The following is a 24,552-nucleotide window of genomic DNA, read 5'->3' on the forward strand; positions in this document are numbered from 1 at the left end:
TTAGATTAACCACATACAAATGAGTGAAACCTTCAAATAATTTATAATGCAAGGCTGCCTCCTGGATATTTTACACAATAATGTTAAAACTCAGTCACCACCTGCCCTGCACTGTACAATAAACCACCAGATTAAACTAATGAAATAGTAAATATGTAAATGGACAGATATGCCAAGCACAACACGAGAATCAGAAGAACTGAAAATGCCTTGCCTTTGTCAACCCTGCAGAATTTCAGGATAGAATGCTAGTTGCAATCGAGGCTAGGCTACAGTATGTAACTTGGTCTGTGTGTGTGTCTGCTGTGTAACATTATCATATGCTTCTTGTGGTGCCCTTGGAAGATATTAAAGCATTGGAAGATCCACAAACTGAGCATCTTTACCTTGTGGAGAAGTATGTGTGATGCCTCCATATATGCATTCAAAATCTCAGCACCAAGAAAACTACTGTCTACTGTATCATTTACAATTACAACCTACACCGATGCAGGGACTGAGGACTTCCATCTCATATAAGGCAATATTCACACAGCTTTGACATACCAGGATTAATATATACTATGCATTTACCAGAAGACTAAAGCCCGCCACACACAACCCTCTCTCCCTCTTCCTCCGCTAAGAACCTCAGAGTCACCCTGGACCCCTGCCTCTCTTATTCCCAGCACATCTCCACTCTGGCACGCACTTGCCGATTCTTCCTGAGCAACATCCGAAGAATCCGACCCTTCCTAACCAACTACACCACCCAGCTCCTGGTCCAGGCCTTGGTACTCTCCCGCCTAGACTACTGCAACTCCCTCCTGGCTGGCCTCCCTGCGTCCACCACCCGTCTGCTCCAGCTCATCCAGAACTCTGCTGCCCGCCTGGTGTTCTCTGCCTCACTTCTCCCACACAACTCCACTACTCCGCTCACTCCACTGGCTCCCGATCACCGCTCGCATCCAGGTCAAGACTCTTGTACTAGCCTACAGATGCCTTGACCAGACTGCACCCAGCTACCTCCAGACCCTCATCTCTCCCTTCACCCCCACTCGACCTCTCCGCTCCGCCTGCACTAGAAGACTGACTCTACCTCCTCTACGCTCCCCTGCCTCCAGAGCCCGCTCCTTCTCCACCCTTGCTCCGCAGTGGTGGAATGACCTTCCTACAGATGTCAGGACTGCCCAGTCCCTGACCACATTCCGGTGCCTCCTTAAGACTCACCTCTTCAGACAGCACCTGTAGAACTCCTCTGTTTTCCCCTGGGACACTTATCACCCTTCCTTAAATGCGCTTTACTTGCTCTTATCTGCCCCCTATTTTACTGCATTTAATCCTGTACTTCAGAGTACTGCAATCTGCCAAGTGTTTAATCTGTAGTATTTTGTATTTAATCATATCCTGATGTAACTATCACTGACACTGTTATCTGCTGTATTATTGAATTGTATTTTGTCACACTTGTACTTGCTTGAACCAAAGTCATTGTATTTATCTTGCTCTTAATTGTATTATTACTTGTACTGTGATACTTGAAATGTATTTGTTTACAATTGTAAGTCACCCTGGATAAGGGCATATGCTAAGAAATAAATAATAATAATAATAATAATAATAATAATAATAATAATAATAATAATAATAATAATAATAACCCGACTCAGCTCATCTGAGTTTGCACAGATTCTGCGATCAATTGTGCTCATTTTTAGTTTGACGTTACAATTGAGTTTTTTCCAACTGGGTATCGCTCAGTGCCAAGACTGAATTAGACTGATCACAACTAGATCCTGCAAATTTAATTAATACTGCCCTGTACACATTTTTTATTAAACTTAGCCCAACATAGCGACCCTCATATTATGCATGGCATCGTATGCTGATTAGACGGCGGAGACAGCCCCGCGAGGCAACCAAAAAGAAGTGCTTAGCCTATTAATTTAGCTATTGACCATTTACACATGCAAATGTTTCAGGCAGTGTTTGACTTTTTGTATAGTTTGTCTATTACACTTTAGCCTGTAGTAAATAATCCTGGTGATTTTTTTATTTGACTTTGGCGTTTTTTCTCAGCGTGTGGATCTAGGGGCTTGTGATTTGTGACCTATTGGAGATCGACACGCCGGTTACTTCTGTTTTAGCGCAGTAAGAAAATATATGCTGCCAGTAGATTGATGATAAATAACAAATAATAATAAGATGGGAGTACGCTTTAGCACTGCAATCATACAAACATGGACTACTGGTCCACATTTGGACGAGCTCATCTTCATGTTCTTTTGTCCAATATTCCACCATCTTGTATGACAAGTCACATGACAAGCCACGTCACTTACACCTGCTTCACCATTGGTTGACACCCTTATTACTACTCGTTCTCAGTCAGTCTTGGTCGGCAACCGCCGCACACATGATCACATCTGAACGAAACTGCGACTGAAAAAGATTCAACATGTTCAATCTTCAAATCTGAAGACATCCAGCACACTACTAAGATTCACCCAGACTGTACGGCTAGTTGAGATGAGTCGGGACGGCTTGAGTCGGGCGGTGTGCAGCGGGCTTAATATTTATGGCACACAACACATTGTCCAGACTAGAATGTCTAGAGTTTTGCATGCCATGCAAATTGCATGAACACTTGTTAGATTTGCATGCGCTTGTTTCATCACTGTCCTTCCAAATCTCTTTTTAGAACACAAGGCAGCAGATGTTCTCACTGGTTTATTCCACACAATAGAAAATGGGTTTTGACACAGCTGTATAGAATTCTTGGCGAACAGCTTGGAAGCAGCGCTGAGAAGGATTAGCTTACACTAACACGTACTCCTAGGCTAGTCATGCTCATGTCTATTTGTAGGCTAATTCTGAAGATGGTTATAGCCTAAACCAAAAAGATTTTCAGTGTGGAATAAATCTGAACTTGCTCCTGAACAAAGAAGGCAGCTTTTTTATTTATATTTAAAACGTTATATTTAAAATTCCTTACCTATACTGTGAAATTGCCATCTATAGTATATTCTTTCTGGCAGAAGTTGAAGAATTTTCTGTAAAAGAAAAAAGCAAACAAGCACATATTATTTGATTATTTATAGCAGCAACGTCTGTCATGCTACATATGCAATAGGGACAATTGCTCAGCGCTAACAGCTATTAAAATGAACACAATAGACACTGGATATATTTTCTACAGGGATGCATCTAATGAAAACCAAAAGTACTGAGATGTATGTCCTGTCATTTTTGGAGAAACATGAAATATATTTGTTCAGATACAATGCTTCCATTTCACTACACTAGTATATTAATTACTGCAACAGGTATCTTTTATTTATTTATTGGTCAAATGCTGGTTCAGATTACTCAGTCTGAATTTGCTTCTTTTTATGCAACAAACAGAAATCAGATCTGTGTGGTGTGAGTGAGTTTGAGCCCTCTTGCTGACACCCCAGTCAGCCTAGCTGGGAATCTGTGAAGCCCTAGGAGTGCCTGCCCTTTCAGTAGCAAACTATACTGGATGCAGCCCTCCTTGCTTCCATCGCCTAGATTCTTATTGAAAAGAAAACCCCACACATTTAAAAAGGCACAGCATTATTTTTTAGTTTATTAGTTTTTTGTTAAGCCAGCACCTTACTTTAATACCCATCAATAACCTCTCCTGTCTTCAGAGTGATTCTCAAACATGAAACAGTCCCAGGCAAGAAGAACCCCTGCTGTGTGTAACAATGGTATTTACTGGCTGATACAATATGCAATGCTGAGTGTCTTACCAAAGCTAAACACACAGCATTGCTGGCATTTCATTAAACCATTATATCCCACTTGGCATTCAGATTCGGTATTACAACACAAAATCCTTCCGGTGGTTGACAATTCTTTGAAGATGCCTTATCCACACTTAGCGTTCCAACCGCAGTTTGTTCATGACTTAGAATAGTTTTGAAAGTTATATACAAATGCCAACATTGTAACAAACTTAAGGGATCCATTTGACTTGCTGCACATCATAAGCCCTTTACTTATTTACTTAATCAAAAAAGAAGCTCTTTACAAAAATGTCTACATTTCTGACATCACACAACAGTACAGTAACCTACAATGCACAAACTTGCTTGGTGTACGATGTTAAAACCTAACCACAGTTAAGCACAGTACAGATACCAGGGGACACCATTGCAAATGAAATGGAGATATTCATATGACGGAGGGAAGGAGACACTTCTTCACACAGACAGTGGCAAGGTTTGACAAAGTTTTGATATCAAGCAGCTAGTACTAGGAACTGGACGAGTTTGGATGGGCTGAATGGCCTCCTCTCGTTAGAAAATGTTCTTATGTTCTAAATAAATATAAAATTGTATCAAAAACAATATTAACATGACAGACAGCAACATATACTGTACATTACACAGTGTATATATATATATATGTGGTAAAACACGGGGCAGGGTCATTAATGGAAGGTACGTGAGGGCATGTTTGATGGCAGATTATGCCCTCACGTTACCCGAAGTAAGATGGCCGACCCAGGGGAAACTACACCTCCCAGACCCGGGGGAAACTACACCTCCCAGACGTCCTTTCAATAGGAAAAGACGTCATCATGAAAAGCCCATCTCAACAGAAAGGCTGGCTCACAAAGTCACTTGGAAGGAGTAGAGGAGAGCTTTGTGCTGAGAGAGAGAGAGAGAGAGAGAGAGAGCTGTAAGTGCTGTTTATTGTGAATACCCGTGTTTTGACCTGCTTTTGTTTGACTTCCTGAATTGATACCTGATTGTGCCGAGAACCTGATTTTGTGTACCGACCTTGTCTTTTGGAACTTGTTTATTATTAAAAATAAACCTCCATCAGGTGCCGTCTTGATTTCAAATTACACTGTTGTATGGGAGCTTATTTTTACACATTTCTGCTACTGTTACATGTGCGCACATTCACTCATACACATACAGTAGATGCCGCTTATTAGCAACCTCTCGGCTTATTAGCAACCTCTCGGTTCACAGCAAAAAGTTGTTATTAACCGAATATTGTCATTAAGTGAAAAGCCACATTTTCAAGTGTATGTATATAGAAAAACGATTATAGTTGTAGAAACAGCACACTGAAATACACGTCTTGGTTCATTACAGAGTTAAAAAAATAAACACCAAAAACACCAAATATCAGAACAAACAACTGTTTACTAATACTACACGGATGTGTGAAACAAAAAGTATACACAGTACTGTATTGTACACACAGTACTACAACAGCGTACTATCAATATCCTTCAAAACAGTAAACAAACTTGGTATACAGGACTTAATACAGAAGCATCATTTTAAAAGAAGTAGTTGGCCAATGTTTGTTTTTTACAATTCACCACCTCCAGCTGTAAATCACTCTCAATTTTGCATGCAGCTTGGTAGCCAATTTCAAAGCCACGATTCTGGCATACCCTGAGGAAAGTGTCACAGCAAGCAACTGTTCTTGAAGCAAAGGTTCTTCGGGTTCGCTGTCTGTGCTCGTCAGCTGTCACCACATCAGTGAGTTCACCTGCCATTTCCTCCAGACTGTCACTCTACGATGGTGTCAAACTCCTTTGCTGTCAGATTGTCTTGAATATAGTGCTTCCAGAATCTGAACTTTATTGGCTATAGAAAGGTCTACACGTTTTGAACCCACGATGACACACGACAATCAGACTCAATAAATCTACAGCCGTGTTATGAAAACGGATACATAAATAGACGCTGTGATGCGTGCGCACAATGTATTCGTGTGTGTGCCGTAGCCATAGAAACTGTAAAAAAAAAAAGTTGTCATTAAGCAGCTGACAGTTGATAATATCTTTATCAGGGTTGCTAATAGCCAGCATCTACTCTGTGTGTGTGTGTGTGTGTGTATTTTTTTTAATTGTTAATTATTAATGATAAAGTGGCTAACATTTTGTAGCAAACATAAAAATAACAATTCTGCATTATACAAAATTCAGCAAGCGTCCACAGATCTTTTAACCTTACTTTATGCTACTGGAAAGCACAGAAGCCAAACACAGGTTATCACTTTTTTGCATCTCAAATGAATTCACCAGCATGTACTAAATGAATAAACCCTTTCATGAAAGAATGTGACTCCCAAATCCAAACAAATACTGGTTTATTTTAGGAATAATTTAAGTGCTAAACATCTAACAGATTATCCTAATTATTTAAATAAGATGCCTACATTTCAATTACTACAAATAAGTTACATAGTAAGAAAAGACCCTATCCTGTACCCCTACACAACTGGCCATTTTTTAAACAAAATAATGCACACCTGTCTGTTAACAGTGGCCGGATGGGGTGGGACAAAGCGCTTTGGTCAAAGACCTTGATAGCTCTGCCCCAAAAAGTGGAAAGAAAACCAGGAAAGAAAATGTCATTTTTATTATTTATTTCTTAGCAGACGCTCTTGTCCAGGGTGACTTACAATTGTTACAAGATATCACATTATTTTACATACAATTACCCATTTATACAGTTGTGTTTTTACTGGAGCAATCTAAGTAAAGTACCTTGCTCAAGGGTACAGCAGCAGTGTCCCCCACCTGGGATTGAACCCACGACCCTCCGGTCAAGAGTCCAGAGCCCTAACCACTACTCCACACTGCTGCCCCGTGGAGCTTCTAATGAAGTGAGGTTTCAGTTAATCTATAGAACATGTATTAACATACACTGTGGTGCAGGGAGACAGCAGCTGCTGCAATTGACTGATTTGTATGGTAAATGAATGCAGTGGTGCTTTACAGTGGAATTTACTATTGAACAATCCGTGAACATGGAAGCACGCAAATCCTTGTTTTCTTTGGCATCTGTAGTTCTTTGTTATTTGAACATCAACAGAGCTGGTTGATGATGAGAAAGGACTGTAGCAAAATACAGATACATACAAAGTTGGTAATATGTTCCAATCCTGGTATGAACATACAAGGGCCATAAGCTACATTGCTGATAAAACACCAAAGAAGTGTTCTCCAATCCAGCTTCTAATGAATGCATCACACCAGCAGCAAACCCAGAATCCCGCTTCACAGGCAGACAGGTTTATTACAAACTGAAATATTTAACACACATCTGCCTAGTGCTCATGTTTACAGCAGCCATGTTTCACTGAATTATTACAGCACAGTCGTTCCATATTCTTCATTCCATATTCATTCATTTCAAATAATTCGCTCACAGGGCAACATATTCACTGTATACAGTACACAGTATAGGCTAACTACAGTATGTTGTCATATTAACAAGCCAACATGAGTGAAGAACAGACTGCATCAGGAGGTCTTCACTTCAGTGATATCATCTTAAATAATACTGGAAACAGAATAACATCCAACACAATGATCGTTAGGCACTGTGATAAAAATCACTTGAACACCCAGCAACTTATTATCCTTGTAATCACATTCAAATCAAACAAAGAGGATAAGGAATGAGATTTCACTTAGTCTTGCAGATGTTAAAAAGCCTTCACAGGTGCACTTGTTTTTGTTTAAATGCTTCCCGGTAAATAATGATTAGGAATTACGAATAGGAACCGGAGGAAATTCATTAGCAATGACAGAATCACATGAGATATTCACAGGTCAACATTAAAAAGAAGAAACAATGGGAATGAGGAATAATACATGAGAAAAAAGTCTCCAAAGTGCACAAGGGTGAAATGTTGAGATGTTAAAACAAATTTTCAAAAGGCAAGCAGTTCTTTTTTATTTTTTATCAAAACAATACAAAACATCTGAGCAGCTCTCTCCCAAACATACAAAACATCCACAAGCTACTGTAGTCTACCCATCCCAAAGGCACCAACGCTTACAGCTCAACAAACAAAGTGAAAAAGACTCCAGAAAACAATGAGATAACTACATGCAGACCAGGCTATTATTGACTCAGAGACATTTAAAAAATTATTTTAAATCCCCATTCATTCCTACAGCACAAAATTGCGCAATCTATGGAGGTATAATACCGTCATAACCCTTTCACACAGCCAAAGGCATCATGCGAGTACAGCTTTCAAACCGGTCAGTCAACAGATCATTTTCATGGCAACGGCAATTTGCCCATAAATTACAGTACCACACACCATCCTTTCTATCTGTGAATTCACCTCCTCGTCAACCTGTAAAGTTAACAATTCCTTAACTTATTCCAGACTCCTATTACTACCTCGTTCTTGATCAGCCACTGTATTTGAAAAAAATGAAAGCGTGTAACACCAACGACAAAAATAGCAGTCCTTACAAAGGTAACACAAAATTCTCCTGTCAGGACACTGCACTCTGTTAGGTGAAATTAACTTTTGGATGCAGTTATCCGATACTGTAAACAATACTGCAGAATAACGAATCTGCAGTTCTGATCTAGTGATTTGAATTCAAATCACACCTGCTATCATCTGTACTAACTTTAACAACTTATTTTATCTTCCTAATTACGACCACCTTTGTGTCACCAAAAAGATTTTGCGGAAACACGTTTTGCATCTTTATTCTGTGTTACTGTAGATTCAAAGTTCTTATGAAACGTCTTTGTGCACAGCGATTAGAAAGCATGCTTTAATGAGTTCTTATTAGTTTATAACTAAAGCACAGGTACGGTCTTAAATGCATTTTTATGAGGTGGACATGAATCTGCTTTTTAATGCATTATTAAAATCTGTAAGCATACATAAAAAAATGCATACAGGAGAACACAACATATATTTAATATGTCAGCTTTTAGAAAGCACAGTGAGCACATTCAAAGGCAAAGGCACATTTTCCCAGAGGTATAAAATCACTGCCTTTGCTTTAAATATGACTCACATGTGTGTAGTATTTGTATCTGCATTACAAAACCAGGAATGCATATACTTCAGCTTGCAGTTCAACTTACTTCAAAAAGAAAGAGAATGGAGTCCAGCTCCTCCCTTTGTGATTTATTCCCTGAAAAACAAATGGAAACAAGACATTGTCAGCAGAGCGTACTCTATGCAAAGAACACATTTTATTTTTCCATAGACAGCCATCCACTGTTATAGTTTTATGCAGTGACAGACTTGCCACCTCAACAAGCCAAACCCTCCTGTTACTATTACTGCAGTACATGGTTATACAGCTCAAGCACTCACCTTGACTGCCAGTGTTTCCAATAACTCATATATTGGCAGCAGTGTGGAGTAGTGGTTAGGGCTCTGGACTCTTGACCGGAGGGTTGTGGGTTCAATCCCCGGTGGAGACACTGCTGCTGTACCCTTGAGCAAGGTACTTTACCTAGATTGCTCCAGTAAAAACCCAACTGTATAAATGGGTAATTGTATGTAAAAATAATGTGATATCTTGTAAGTCGCCCTGGATAAGGGCGTCTGCTAAGAAATAAATTATTATTATTATTATATTATTATTATTATATATTTTTCAAATTCATTGAGTAACGTGGCAAGAAGATTTTAATCCTCTTTATCCTTGATAGTTCATAAAATAACAGGGGGGTCCGTGTGGTTAAAATGTGCTCATTATACGGACTATACCTACTGTAGGGCTAAACACAAGTTTCAGACAGCATGGAAAGAGCTCTGTACTTCACTCCCAGAAATCAATCCATGAACGGGAACTAAAAGAGCAATAACTGACAGCACAGCAAAAAACAAGTTTCTGCCTCTTCACTCGGAATATGTACGACTACACACAGTTCAAGTACTTGCACCAGCTTGTACTCACATTGAACTGCTCCATACCTTGCTGTATTCTACTACTGCTCTTAAATAGAACTACTTGCCAGTATCTTGGTCTGAAATGTTTAAACAATTAATAATTGTTCTTTAAAACTGCCTGAACTGAGTTAAGACGTCTTCATAAGAGTGAATACTGTATGGATTTGTTTTGTCTTCTCTGTATATAAAATTGCAATATTTATGAACATTTGTGAAACAAAAGATGATGACATTTCCAACACTACTTACTCTGAGACATGCTCAATGTAAATTTAGAGTAAGAAATACAATAATCTGTATAGCTGTTGCATGATTCAAATAATCGATTTTGAGTAAAATGATCACTGCGGTTTTAAAAAGGTTAACTCTATCCAATTATGTCACAATATTATATTTTGATTTATTCCAGATCAGGACCTCATCTTTCTGGTTCAGTATAGATACAATCTTCAATATTAACATGTTTCACCCCTTATAAAAGTTCACCACAGTATTTTTTCACTGTATTTTTGCTGTTTTACCATGCTTCCCCATGGTTATACTATGCATTCACCACCTCACTATTCTTTACAATGCTTACCCATGCTTCACCCTGTTTTCACTATGCTTTATTACACTTTGCTATGCTTTAACTATAGTAATATTTTATAACGGACAACATCGCCATAAAAGTGCTCCCCTGACTGTATGGCTCACCCTACACTCCACGCAGCTGTGCTTTTACCAGGGGAGACCCTCTGGGACCCATGTGCTCCCCTGACTGTATGACTCACCCTGTACACCACGCGGCTGTGCTTTTACCAGGGGAGACCCTCTGGGACCCCTGCGCTTCCCTGACTGTATGGCTCGCCCTACACTCCACGCGGCTGTGCTTTTACCAGGAGAGACCATCTGGGACCCCTGCGCTCCCCTGACTGTATGACTCACCCTGCACACCACGCGGCTGTGCTTTTACCAGGGGAGACCCTCTGGGACCCCTGCGCTCCCCTGACTGTATGACTCACCCTGCACACCACGCGGCTGTGCTTTTACCAGGGGAGACCCTCTGGGACCCCTGCGCTCCCCTGACTGTATGACTCACCCTGCACACCACGCGGCTGTGCTTTTACCAGGGGAGACCCTCTGGGACCCATGCGCTCCCCTGACTGTATGACTCACCCTGCACACCACGCGGCTGTGCTTTTACCAGGGGAGACCCTCTGGGACCCCTGCGCTCCCCTGACTGTATGACTCACCCTGCACACCACGCGGCTGTGCTTTTACCAGGGGAGACCCTCTGGGACCCCTGCGCTCCCCTGACTGTATGACTCACCCTGCACACCACGCGGCTGTGCTTTTACCAGGGGAGACCCTCTGGGACCCCTGCGCTCCCCTGACTGTATGACTCACCCTGCACACCACGCGGCTGTGCTTTTACCAGGGGAGACCCTCTGGGACCCCTGCGCTCCCCTGACTGTATGACTCACCCTGCACACCACGCGGCTGTGCTTTTACCAGGGGAGACCCTCTGGGACCCCTGCGCTCCCCTGACTGTATGACTCACCCTGCACACCACGCGGCTGTGCTTTTACCAGGGGAGACCCTCTGGGACCCCTGCGCTCCCCTGACTGTATGACTCACCCTGCACACCACGCGGCTGTGCTTTTACCAGGGGAGACCCTCTGGGACCCCTGCGCTCCCCTGACTGTATGACTCACCCTGCACACCACGCGGCTGTGCTTTTACCAGGGGAGACCCTCTGGGACCCCTGCGCTCCCCTGACTGTATGACTCACCCTGCACACCACGCGGCTGTGCTTTTACCAGGGGAGACCCTCTGGGACCCCTGCGCTCCCCTGACTGTATGACTCACCCTGCACACCACGCGGCTGTGCTTTTACCAGGGGAGACCCTCTGGGACCCCTGCGCTCCCCTGACTGTATGACTCACCCTGCACACCACGTGGCTGTGCTTTTACCAGGGGAGACCTTGGAAAACTGTACATGACTTTGCATAGCCACTTAGATTTGCATTATTATTAGTGAATACAACTATATCGTCATTTTTCCAAACACTACATTAGAGGTAGCCTCCCCTTCCCTGCAACTCCGGTTGATCATTTTATTTTGCATCTCAATACTTGAATATGTATAATATCTCTTTCATACATGTATGTGGATTTATTATTAATTGAATTACTGCCCACATCGCAACCAAAATATGTTGACTATCGCTTTCATACATGTAAAGGCCTAATCAATCTACATACCACATTGCAACCAAAAATGCGTCACATACGGGAGTGCTCAGAGAAGCGTTTCGCACACGTGGTTTCGCTTACACCTTTACAGTACATTACTAAGGCCCTACCTATTTCACGACCGTGAAAAACGTGACACGGACCGTGACATTCATTCTTCACCATGAAAACTATTTTATGTACTTTTACTCAGCAATTAAATCCAATTAAGTTGTGTATCGGTCCAGGTTTCTAATGTGATTATATAAGCTTGTTTCAATTTCAAAAAGAAAACTGGACAGGATTTGTTGATTGACACTTAACAGCAGTCAATAACTACTGTAGGCTCTGCTCACTGATTGGTAGATATGGGCATCCGGGGCGGGTTTAGTATCCTAGGAGATCTCAACTGATATTGTTAAGCGAATGAACATTTTGCGAGTGTCCAAAATGAATTAAAAAAATCTATAATAATTACTGCAGCAGATCGTGTAATATACAGTATAATTTGAAATGCATTAAGGTGAGTAATAAACTGACTCCATTGTGATTTAACAGTTGGTTCAAACAATTTAACAGCAAATGCGGTAGTATTTCTGTATAATTCTGTGTAAATAAATATAAAACTATAAAGAAGGGGCAACAACATTAATCCAGAAATAGAACAGGCTTTTTAATGCTAGGTTATTTTTTGGAGGAGGAGGAGAAGGAGAAGAAGAATAGCAGCAATAGTAAAACAAACTTGAATACAATGGATGCAGTAATTGTATCAATTAAATATGCGATTAAAACCAAGATTTTTAAAAAAATTAAATAGCCAGATGAATTGCTTCACAGCCCTAAGATGGATAGATAGATAGATAGATATAGGATGATTATAAAATAAGTTTACCACCCTTTCTAATCACCCTGTATACTCATGGAGGCCCAGGTTAAGAAGCTTTGATACTGTATCTCCTTTTTATAATGATGATGTTAGGTGCAGTACATTACCAGGAAAGAAATGAGGGCCACTTCATTTAAGACTATAATGATAGTCATCTTGGTGTGATGCAGTAACATTGAGGAAGTTGATTGGGTGACCAAAGCACTATTGTCTGGATTCTCAAAGCATTTCCAAATTGTCTTGGGTACACTTTGTTCTTTTTAGTAAAACAGAAAATAACAAATGAGGAATAAAGTTCTTACCTTTTTGCTTTAAGCTACTTTCCAGTGTAATAAAATTCTCATAGAAGATAAAATAAATTTGAGAGCAGTTTGTTTCAAAGAATGTCTTTAGTTCTCCCCCATCCAGGATATCTGCAATAAGAAAATGAAAATCCACTGAAAAATGGGTTGTTTTTTGTTTGTGTACATGCATGATATTATGTAGGGGGAAAAAAGAAGTATCACAGTATTTAATTACAAATATAACAAACTAAAAACAAATACATAAATAATGTATTTTAACAGTAAACTGCCTTCAGATCCAATTTCAAGCCTAATGCAATGCAGTGCAGTTAACAGTTGATGACAAGAAGCAGTTTGAGTCGACCGCTCATGCATTGATCACTGTGTATTGTACAGTATCCGTGAACATTCTGTAAACACAGGACATCACGTGCAACTAATAACCATGAAGAGCTCACCCATGTGCATTGCCAGAACTCAGTGGAAAACAAGATGAAATGTATCTTCATTGCTTGAAATAACTGAGAAAACGTGACAGAGCTGCAGTCCTGGGGTATTGTAGAAGATCAATGAGAAAGTTAACCTTAACACACTGTAAACAGAGCTGTGTGAAGTGGTGAAAGGAAGCAGACCCAGCAGCTCACACTGACTGAAATAGAGTACCGGTGCACTTAACAATGGCATGGATGCATCCGTTTCATCAAACCAAAGGAACGACCACTGAGCATGTGTATATAGAACAGTCTACTTTAATAACAGTCACTCTGGTTCCCTTCCGCAAAGCTATAAACACAAGAGAATATGGTTGCAGATAAGTCTGACAAAATGTCAGAAAAGGTCATTCATCAATAGCATTTCTTTTGCATTTGTTTACAATGTTTACAACATTTTCACTTGGTGTAACTTATCAAAAAGGCTTGCCAGCCGAGCTGCCTGTCAAAGTAGAAAGCAGTTTGTGCCTCCGGGTACTGTAAGAGCATGAACACCTACTGTAACAGATGAGGATTAAGGGGACAGCTGAATCGGGGGCAGTAAATCCTCTTATATGAAAGATTTTATAACTCTTGAAAATAAAAGGAAAACCAAGCTATTTTTACCCGCTCATTAAAAGGACGGTGGCATCATGAGCTTGGCGGTTCAGTGGCTAGAGAAAGGGGCTTGATACCAGGAGGTTCCCAGTTCAATCCCAGCTCAGCCACTCATTCACTCACTGTGACTGCAGCAGCAGTTGTTGATGATGTTCACCCCCTACTCTCTCTAAGTCGCTTTGGATAAAAGTGTCTGCTAAATGACACCACTACTACTACGACTACTACTACTACGACGACTACTAATACTACTACTATTATTATCTGCCATTGTTTAGATATTTAAAATAGTCCCAACTACCATTGCTATTCTGTGGGTGCTACTGTACTTTACAACTGAGTTTGCATTTGCATTTGCAATTATGATTTCCTTATACTGAAAAACATGAAATACTGCTAACAGCTTTGTTCATAATATTTGTAGTTTTTTTAGTAGTAGTAAAGACACAGATGTAACGCCTGTCACAAGAGGTAAGGTCTGTCACATTGAAACATCAGGTTGCAGAATGTCACATTACAAGATATAGCCATTTGGGTTTAATTTGTAAAGAGACTTTAAAAGCAACGGTTATGTGACATGATTAATGAAAGGAATTTTGTGCAAGTATAATTTATCCAGCTGTACGTTTGCAAAATAGTTCAGCCTAGTGTACTTGCAATGTTGTGCCCAACAATAAATATCTAGCCATTAAAAAAGGCTTGGGAAGTGGTCCTGACATTGCGGGCACTCCAAAACTCCAGCAAGTATCAGTGCTGGTTCCGGGTTCAATCATTGAATGGTCATGTTAAAAACGGCAATAGGTTTCTGTATTGGTGGTGCTACTGTATCACTATTGGCAACATGCCCAATATACTGACCAGAAATGTTTGGTCAAAAAAAATGGATGAGGATGGTTACTGGTCTCAATACAGTATTTCAAGTCTACTGTAATACATCACCGTAGAGTATACTATCACTCAAACCGCTGCAATAAGTTGTTATGACAGTATTTTATGTTCTTTAAAACAGCAACATTTTGTACTGTTAGAATCCTTTGTTCCATGGTTTTACCCTGTACAAAAATAAAAAAGAAAGAATGAAATCAGTATTCCCTTTACAGCTTGTATTAACGTTAGTAGAAGTATTAAGAGGTAAGGAAAGCAGCATGCCATGTACCATCATCTAGAATCACTCAGCGAGAGCCTTCACCAGAAATAAACTGCAGACCTCAGTTAACTAAAGTAATACCCTGTAGAGGAGTCAGTATTCAGAGCTCCAGGACTCGCACACTTCGAAATGGATACTTTTACTTAATTAAGTTTCACAAGTTCTTTTTCAGGACGTGATGAAAACTACAAAATATCATTACTGCTCATTTTAGATTATTTTAGAGTTACTCTGACAGCAGTCTTTCTCAGAAATCTTTGGAAAAAAATTCCAACTGCAGAACATAGCACAGTAGCCTATTCGGGTTTTGCATTTGCTGTCTATAATGTTGCTGAATTTCTGTAGACTTTCATGCTCGTGAAAATTTTGAAAATAAGCATATTGTATAATATGTTTAAAAAGAAGAAATTAAATGTGTTGTATTCCAAAATGTGGCATTAAATTTCTGTTCTCAGTAATCAGGAGGAATGCTCTTTCGTTCCCTGGAGCATAAAGGGTTAATTAGATTCCCCTTCATGACTTCCTATCAGCAACAAGATACTTCATTTGTAGCAGGAGCTGAACAGATGAAGGCTCTTGTTGACACGGCTGTATCTGCATAGGTCACCTTTAATGTTAATGATTACATTTGAGGGAAACACACCCACAAGAATAACTCTGTATTATTAGTACAATATACTGTACTCAATTTGTCATTGACCTTAAGCTGTTCTCTGCTTTACATCAATACTGCAATACTGCCGTTGTTTTGTTGCCAGTAAATTAATATCTCCTGGTGTGCATTGGTAAAAGAAATTGAACTTTAAAACACCATACATATACACATATATATATATATATACACATACATACATTATATATATATATTATTATTATTATTATTATTTATTTCTTAGCAGACGCCCTTATCCAGGGCGACTTACAATTGTTACAAGATATCACATTATTTTTACATACAATTACCCATTTATACAGTTGGGTTTTTACTGGGGCAATCTAGGTAAAGTACCTTGCTCAGGGGTACAGCAGCAGTGTCCCCTACTGGGGATTGAACCCACGACCCTCCGGTCAAGAGTCCAGAGCCCTAACCACTATTCCACACTGCTGCCCTATATATATACACACACATACACACACACACATATTATACAGTACTGTGCAAAAGTTTTAGGCAGGTGTGAAAAAATGCTGTAAAGTTAGAATGCTATCAAAAATACATATGTTAATAGATTATATTTATCAATTAACTAAATGCAAAGTGAGTGAACAGAAGAAAAATCTACATCAAATCAATATTTGGTGTGACCACCCTTTGCTTTCAAAACAGCATCAATTCTTCTAGGTACACCTGCACACAGTTTTTGAAGGAACTCGGCAGGTAGGTTGGCCCAAACATCTTGGAGAACTAACCACAGTTCTTCTGTGGATTTAGGCAGCCTCAGTTGCTTCTCTCTCTTCATGTAATCCCAGACAGACTCGATGATGTTGAGATCAGGGCTCTGTGGGGGCCATACCATCACTTCCAGGACTCCTTGTTCTTCTTTACGCTGAAGATAGTTCTTAATGACTTTCGTTGTACGTTTGGGGTCGTTGTCATGCTGCAGTATAAATTTGGGCCGAACAGATGCCTCCCTGATGGTATTGCATGATGGATAAGTATCTGCCTGTACTTCTCAGCATTGAGGAGACCATTAATTCTGACCAAATCCCCAACTCCATTTGCAGAAATGCATCCCCAAACTTGCAAGAAACCTCCACCATGCTTCACTGTTGCCTGCAGACACTCATTCGTGTACCGCTCTCCAGCCCTTCAGCGAACAAACTGCCTTCTGCTACAGCCAAATATTTCAAATTTTGACTGATCAGTCCAGAGCACCTGCTGCCATTTTTCTGCACCCCAGTTCCTGTGTTTTTGTGCATAGTTGAGTCGCTTGGCCTTGTTTCCACGTCGGAGGTATGGCTTTTTGGCCGCAAGTCTTCCATGAAGGCCACTTCTGACCAGACTTCTCCGGACAGTAGATGGGTGTACCAGGGTCCCACTGTTTTCTGCCAATTCTGAGCTGATGGCACTGCTGGACATCTTCCGATTGCGAAGGGAAGTAAGCATGATGTGTCTTTCATCTGCTGCAGTAAGTTTCCTTGGCCGACCACTGCGTCTACGGTCCTCAACGTTGCCCGTTTCTTTGTGCTTCTTCAAAAGAGCTTGGACAGCACATCTGAAAACCCCTGTCTGCCTTGAAATTTCTGCCTGAGAGAGACCTTGCTGATGCAGTATAACTACCTTGTGTCTTGTTGCTGTGCTCAGTCTTGCCATGGTGTATGACTTTTGACAGTAAACTGTCTTCAGCAACCTCACCTTGTTAGCTGAGTTTGGCTGTTCCTCACCCAGTTTTATTCCTCCTACACAGCTGTTTCTGTTTCAGTTAATGATTGTGTTTCAACCTACATATTGAATTGATGATCATTAGCACCTGTTTGGTATAATTGTTTAATCATACACCTGACTATATGGCTACAAAATCCCTGACTTTGTGCAACTGTACCTAGAAGAATTAATGCTGTTTTGAAGGCAAAGGGTGGTCACACCAAATATGGATTTGATTTAGATTTTTCTTCTGTTCACTCACTTTGCATTTAGTTAATTGATAAATATAATCTATTAACATGTCTATTTTTGAAAGCATTCTTACTTTACAGCATTTTTTCACACCTGCCTAAAACTTTTGCACAGTACTGTATATGGACACATGCTGCTACCAACTGAACGATACTGATGGAAACTGATCAATGCATGTTTTACTATGGGTCTAAAACAGTACATTCACCTCTAAGCAGGACAGAATGGATTCAGTTGCATATTAAAAAAAGAATTCAGGGAATTCAGTTTCACTTTTTACAAGCTGTCTCTTCAACTAAAGCAAACTGCCCAGTTTAACCATGTTCAATAAAAAAGCAAGGGATTAATATAATTACTGTGGCGTTAAAAAGCTGAAACAATGCTTTTTTTTGCTGGCCTCCAAAGCCCATTTTGTGTTTGTGTGTGTGCAGTTTTTTGTTGCTGTTTTTTTAAATGCCATTTCTGTCTCCAGAGCAAAATAAACTGTCAGATTATTTTGGCATGGACTGAGAAAGCACAGTAAGAGCTGTTTTGTAAATTGCTAAATACTGTATTACAGTGCTTTGTGTTGCAATACTTCACTGGTTTTCTTTGTATAGTATATGTGCAGTACTGCACTGTGGTGTTTTAGACACACTGCTGTACCTGACAGCGTTAATGAAGCAACTACAATGTAGTTTAATGACTCCCTCTTAGATCCGATATTTTCACAGGATGGACCCCTGGAAACAATTCAATCGAATGACAGGTTCTACTACAATCTAAAATATAAGAAGAATCATAACTGCTTTACAACAAATCATATTGTAATACAGATTATTTATAAAATGTGTTGTATACATCTAGAAGGGTTACAAAGTAACCAGAAAGAACAATTTGTTTTTTGTTTAAGAGCCCCACCCAGATTAAATATTGAGCTACAGCATGACCTTTACTAACAATGGCATGTATAGGGCTCTCCTCATTGGTCCTTTGAGAGACAAATGATAAGGGCTGTTGCCATGGGCATTGAAAGGTTAAATGGAAGCTACCCAATTATTGTGGAGGCTGCATTTTAAAGTGAAACAGACATTGCCAAAGGCTTTCCAAGACTGAGCACAGGGGTTGCACTGCTGATAGATGTCAAAATACAAGCTTTAATTTAGAGCAGCCAATTTCTAACAATGCCACCATAAAGAATGACATGCCATTCATTTGTATCTCAAACACTGCCTTTGGATAAACTTAAAATAAAATCAGCAAACTGCATTTAGTGATTGTGCAATAATGAAACACCACTTCCCCCAAAAGTGTTGGAAATATTACTGTTTAACACAATATCCTGTATTTATTTAGTGCTAAAATTACATTATAACTGACATTCTGTTAGTACAGTAGTTGCATCACAAGGCTGGTGCTTTCTGAAGGTTAGTATTATAGATTGCATTTGGTGTCTGGCACAAGCTTATAGAGTACATCTCTGAAGAAATATTATGTAAAGTGTGTAAAATTAAGAAATACTTCAATTAAACTTGTCTGTAAATAGGTTAACACACCTGATAGTGTTATGTTTAAACATGGGTAAAAAATAAACAATTCTCATATCAAAGAGGAAAACGAATGTATCCTGATATTGCATTAAAAATGAAAAGAAGGAATCCATGAATAAGTGGAAATCAAACATTCCAACAGAAAGTTCACTTTCCGGTCCGACACAAGCGAAGCCAGATAAGAAAGCCATGCACTGCAGTGTACTGCTTCATCAAAGAATTCTGGTGATAACACTCAGGGAGCTCCAATGTTAATCCAGCATTCTTCTTATCTCACCAGCTCACATTTACAGTTTTCAACACATTGCATTGTGTTTCAGTCTTTCCTGCTGTTCAGGAAAACATGCTGACTCTTCAGCATCATGAAGGAAAGACTTCACGACACATTACTGATTTATGCCAGAGGAGGTGCTGTCTCAACATATGAAAAATGTAAAACAGCAGCACGTACAGACAGTTTAAGGAGAGATGAGGAAAGAAATGTCAGAGGGGCATTCTAAAGCCCCTTTCACACTGGCATGCTCTACCCGCATCGGACCCTACCCTGGTCACGCCACGGTGTGGGTTGGCTATGCGATTTCACACTGCTTTTGAAGAAGCAGGGTCAACCTGGGTGACAAATGCAAGTACACAATACGCGTATCAATGCCCCATAAGCAGCTTGTTACGGACGCTTCCATGCAAGCTTCTCTGGCTTGAACCGTCGGTCCAAATGCAATCTAGCTCATGGTGTCTCAAATCAACAGAAATATGGCTAAAAAGAATAAACAAAAACGTTCCTTGCGGAAGTGAAACCTTCACGCAGGCGTGGCTGTTTGTTATTGCGTCGGCTCACGAACGGCCGTCATGCATTTTGTCTCGCTCAACCCGGGTCAAAGCATGGCCACCCACATCCTGAGCTGGGTCACTGCTGACCCAAGTCAACCCGGGCTACGACCCAGGTATGTGGTTTCACACTATATAGGATTGTGACCTGGGTAGCCAGAACCCGGGTAGTGCCAGTGTCAAAGGGGTTTTAGACATTTCCTCCTGCATTCCAGCAAAAATGAGGACAAGCTGTTCCAATTCCTGAAATGTATCAAAATCTACACTACTGTAGCAGGGGTTGACGTGAATGACCAGAGTCGCTGCACTCGCAGCTGTGTTGTCGGCATTATTATTATTATTTGTTTATTTAGCAGACGCCTTTATCCAAGGCGACTTACAGAAACTAGGGTGTGTGAACTATGCATCAGCTGCAAAGTCAAAGACAATTACGTCTCACCTGAAAGACGGAGCACAAGGAGGTTAAGTGACTTGCTCAGGGTCACACAACGAGTCAGTGGCTGAGGTGGGATTTGAACCGGGGACCTCCTGGTTACAAGCCCTTTTCTTTAACCACTGGACCACACAGCCTCCTGCATTGCATACTCAGCTAAGTTATCTTCATTAATTCAAAAGGTGCAGCCTGCAGTACAGCATACTGTAATAGAGCTTAACCTAGTTTCTGTGGGAAACCAGAGAATGGAGATGTCAAGACCTCCGATGTTAATGTACTGCAGACTCCGCAAACTCATTTCTTCAATCAAACGGACTTTCCCTCAGTGTGGTACAGTACAGCTTTTTATTTCACAGCAGAACAACATTCTTCATCCTGCCTTGAAGATGACCAGTAATGAGAAGAACATCTGTATCCCAGTCCTCCTTGTGCATGCCTACAGACAGCAGTCCACATAAGCTGCGTATCTGCCATTTTTACGCATTAAATCTGAAATATGCACTAAATTTAAATTTAATGCGTAAAAATACACATAGCAATTTTGCTACACAGCTTGTCTGCCTGCCCTAAAACTTCCACTGACAACTACATCTCCCAGAATAAAATGTCTTCAGTTACTATGAAACTGTACAGAAGAAAAACCAACCCAACACACATTATCCAATCGAAGCTACACAGGTTGAAGCGTAAACACCCTAGTCCGGCTAAAAATCCAACTGGAACCATTGTCAGAGGCAACCACTAAAAAAAGGTGCTTATAATATTAATCAAACGGTTTTATAATGTATTAATGCATTTCCTCATTTTATTTATCTGTACGGCTTCATATTGAAGTTTTAACATGTTCATGGAGTTTAAGAATGTAATAGAAGTTATGTTTCTGTGCTTATCTTAATATATATGATCTGTCTCTGTGCTTATCGTCAAAGTTGTATTGGCGTTCGTCAATAAAGTAAATAAGAATAGCTGTTGTCTCTGATTTTATTTTAATAAGTTTTTGTACATTAGTTCAAAGCAACATTGCACTTAAAATGGAAGCCTCTTTTTTAATGCCTACTCCGTTACCATTAAAGATTGTACAGTATAATTGAGATTGCTCAGGACTTCAAGGTAATGTTGCATTTTACCCCCTGAAAATACATTTTACTCTCTCAGTGTTAAAATTAGAGGGTAAGTTACTCACAGACCAAAAACATTATCTGGAGCGCTGCCTGCAGCATCTAATATTTAACCCTGATTAAATACTGGCCATTAAAAAGAATACTTCTGGAGTGCTAAGAAGCAAAGTCACAACACATCCCTGCAAAATTAATTCTCTGGGGAGCATTTTAGTAGAAGTATCATATTGAAGTGTTTTATCTAAGGCTGTCAATTAAATGCGATTAACGCGTTCATTTTTTGGGAGATTATTTTTTTTAACGCACATTGATCGCACTCCTGTCTTGTCCTTCTTAGCAGACCGTAATTCATTTCCTGCGGCACCATTTTAATACTCTGGAGTGCATGTCAGGATTGAATGAGTGTCGTCATCGTTTGAATATAAAATTAGTCACGGAGCCGCATTATGTAGCAAAGCACTCAAACTGAAGGACTGTGAATGGGAAGTTTTTTTGTTTTTTTTAAACTTTCTGATGGTTCATTGAATAGAAAGAGGGTTACTTGTATCTACTGTCAAAGTGAGCTCCAGTATTTTAGAAGTGCATGTAGTCTGCATGCTAAACGTGCTTTCACTTCTAAAAATACACTTTCTAGAAGTTTTTTCTGCTACAGACAACAACAATACAACAACAAATGAAACCTGTCAGTTCTGTCAGAGTACTCTTTTAGAAATTCAGGATTGTTGCAAAGCCATGAATCAAGCCAAGTATGATACTATAACCAGTGCTGTTGGATAGCGACTGACTGCAGACCCGGTAACATTGTAGCTTTGTTTTATTTCAATAACCACATTTATTTTAACTATGTTTTGTTTTATTTAGGCAATTTCAAGTTATTAATAAAAGATCATTTAAAATTGTTATTTTTTAAACCATCAGTTTATGAGTAAAGGAAACTGATCATTGTAAATGCATTAAGGTGAGTAATAAACTGACTTCAGTGATTTAGCAGTTGGTTCAAACAATTTAACAACAAATGCTGGACTGTAAATAAATATAAAACTATAAAAAAAGAAGGACCAACAAATAGAATCCAGAAATAGGAAAACAGGGTTTTTATGCTGGGTTGAGTTTTGGATAATAATAATAATGTTAATAATAATAATAATAATAATAATAATAATAATAATAATAATAATAATAATAGCATCAGTAATAAAACAAACTTAAATGAGATGGATGCAGTAACTGTTTCAATTAAATATGCGATTAAAACGTTTTAAATCTCAAGATTAATTGTGATAATTATATATATATAATTAATTTTTATTTATTTATTTTTTTAATCGCTTGACGAGGAGGGCTCTAGGTAAAAGGTTTAACTGTAATATACTTACCATTCTTTACAGTGTCAGACAAACAATAACATTGTTAACATCAGTATTAATAACTCAGCACTGCTATTCAGTGAGTTTTAGGATGACGAGAGCGGCTTTTGAGGTCTGCCCTGTGAAAAGTAGATTTTTTTTTTGGCCAAGGTGTGATTCTGTGGGCTCCTTTTTGGAAATCTCTTCCTGGATAATCTTAACTGATTTATACTGGACTTAAAAAGGTTTCATCTGCAAATTCCAGTGTGCGATATAAAATACAGTAGTTTATGCAGTCTTAATTTTGCTTTGTGGTTTTACATAGTAGCATAAACTAGAACAAAGAAATGACCTTTAACTGATAAGCTTGTTGTATGTAAACTCCAGTATTCTCTGGTACAGATTGGATGCAGATTGCTGAAACTGTACAATACAGTTCAGCAGAATACATTTTGGTTGTAAGCGGAGAATGAAAAAAAAAAACATCTGAAACATTATGCATGTAACGATGTCAAGTGCAATCACATTACAAAGCAAGTAGTCTTGTACCATGTACTGTATCACCCCATGTGTGCAACCACGCTTAGGAGTGCAGGCTGTCAAAAATGCCATTTAGAATTTTAAATGAATCTACTCTACAGATTTAGAGGTTTGTTTTACCTTGAATCTATTTGGAACTGGAGACTACTGTGTACAGCAAACACACCTTCAGAACAGAGACAATGCTGTATTGTGCGTCTGGTTTGTTTTGTGATGCTTGCAAAAAGTCATTCTTTTTGCTTTGACCTTCAGTTTTAATCTTGGATTTAAGATCTCATTAAGAGCTGCCCAACGTACCACATAAACTCAGTATTGTTTCACTTCAGATGCCTACTGTAAGTAGGCTGAAAACAATTTGTTTAAAAATAAGCTACAGAAAGAGTAGGTTTGACTTGCAAACAGCTTCAACAAAACGTTCGAATGGAACAGCAAAATATTGAGCATTAGGAATTTCAAAAGGATTTCTTTGTGTTACTCTGTTACTGTGACCCAAATCTGCCATCTATTTAAAACAAAAGTCTGCAATTGACTCCTGAGCTTTGTTGCTTCCTATTTGCTTCACTTCCTGGGGAATCAAAGAGTTTCCTCCGCCTTGGCCTCTTGTGACATACATACATTAAGATATTTGTTCTACAATGTTTCTAATTGTATACTACATGGGTATGAGTGATGCAGTAACACTGTATTCAGCATGTTTGTCACAGTAAACAAAAAACAAGTGTGTAATAATGATATGTCCCTTGGGTAAAAACAAAGTACATTTTCTGGAGAGCTACTGTACCAAGGGCATGTCACTTACTCATATTATTATTATTATTAT

General features: G+C 39.5%; 1 protein-coding gene across 7 annotated transcripts in view; it reads right to left on the reverse strand.

Moving 5' to 3' along the window:
* Nucleotides 1-24,552, reverse strand: part of LOC117411028 (ral GTPase-activating protein subunit alpha-2-like) — a 158,072-nt gene that overhangs the window by 123,081 nt on the left and 10,439 nt on the right. For all 7 annotated transcript variants that reach the window (XM_059025880.1, XM_059025883.1, XM_059025881.1 and 4 more), the window contains exons 2-4: nucleotides 13,108-13,218; nucleotides 8,886-8,935; nucleotides 2,975-3,032 (exon numbers count right to left, since the gene is read on the reverse strand). In XM_059025880.1, the coding sequence (XP_058881863.1) occupies nucleotides 2,975-3,032; nucleotides 8,886-8,935; nucleotides 13,108-13,218 (219 nt within the window). The remainder of the gene's footprint in view (nucleotides 1-2,974; nucleotides 3,033-8,885; nucleotides 8,936-13,107; nucleotides 13,219-24,552) is intronic.

The sequence above is a fragment of the Acipenser ruthenus genome, chromosome 6 (assembly GCF_902713425.1).
Source record: "Acipenser ruthenus chromosome 6, fAciRut3.2 maternal haplotype, whole genome shotgun sequence".
NCBI classification, from domain to species: domain Eukaryota; kingdom Metazoa; phylum Chordata; class Actinopteri; order Acipenseriformes; family Acipenseridae; genus Acipenser; species Acipenser ruthenus.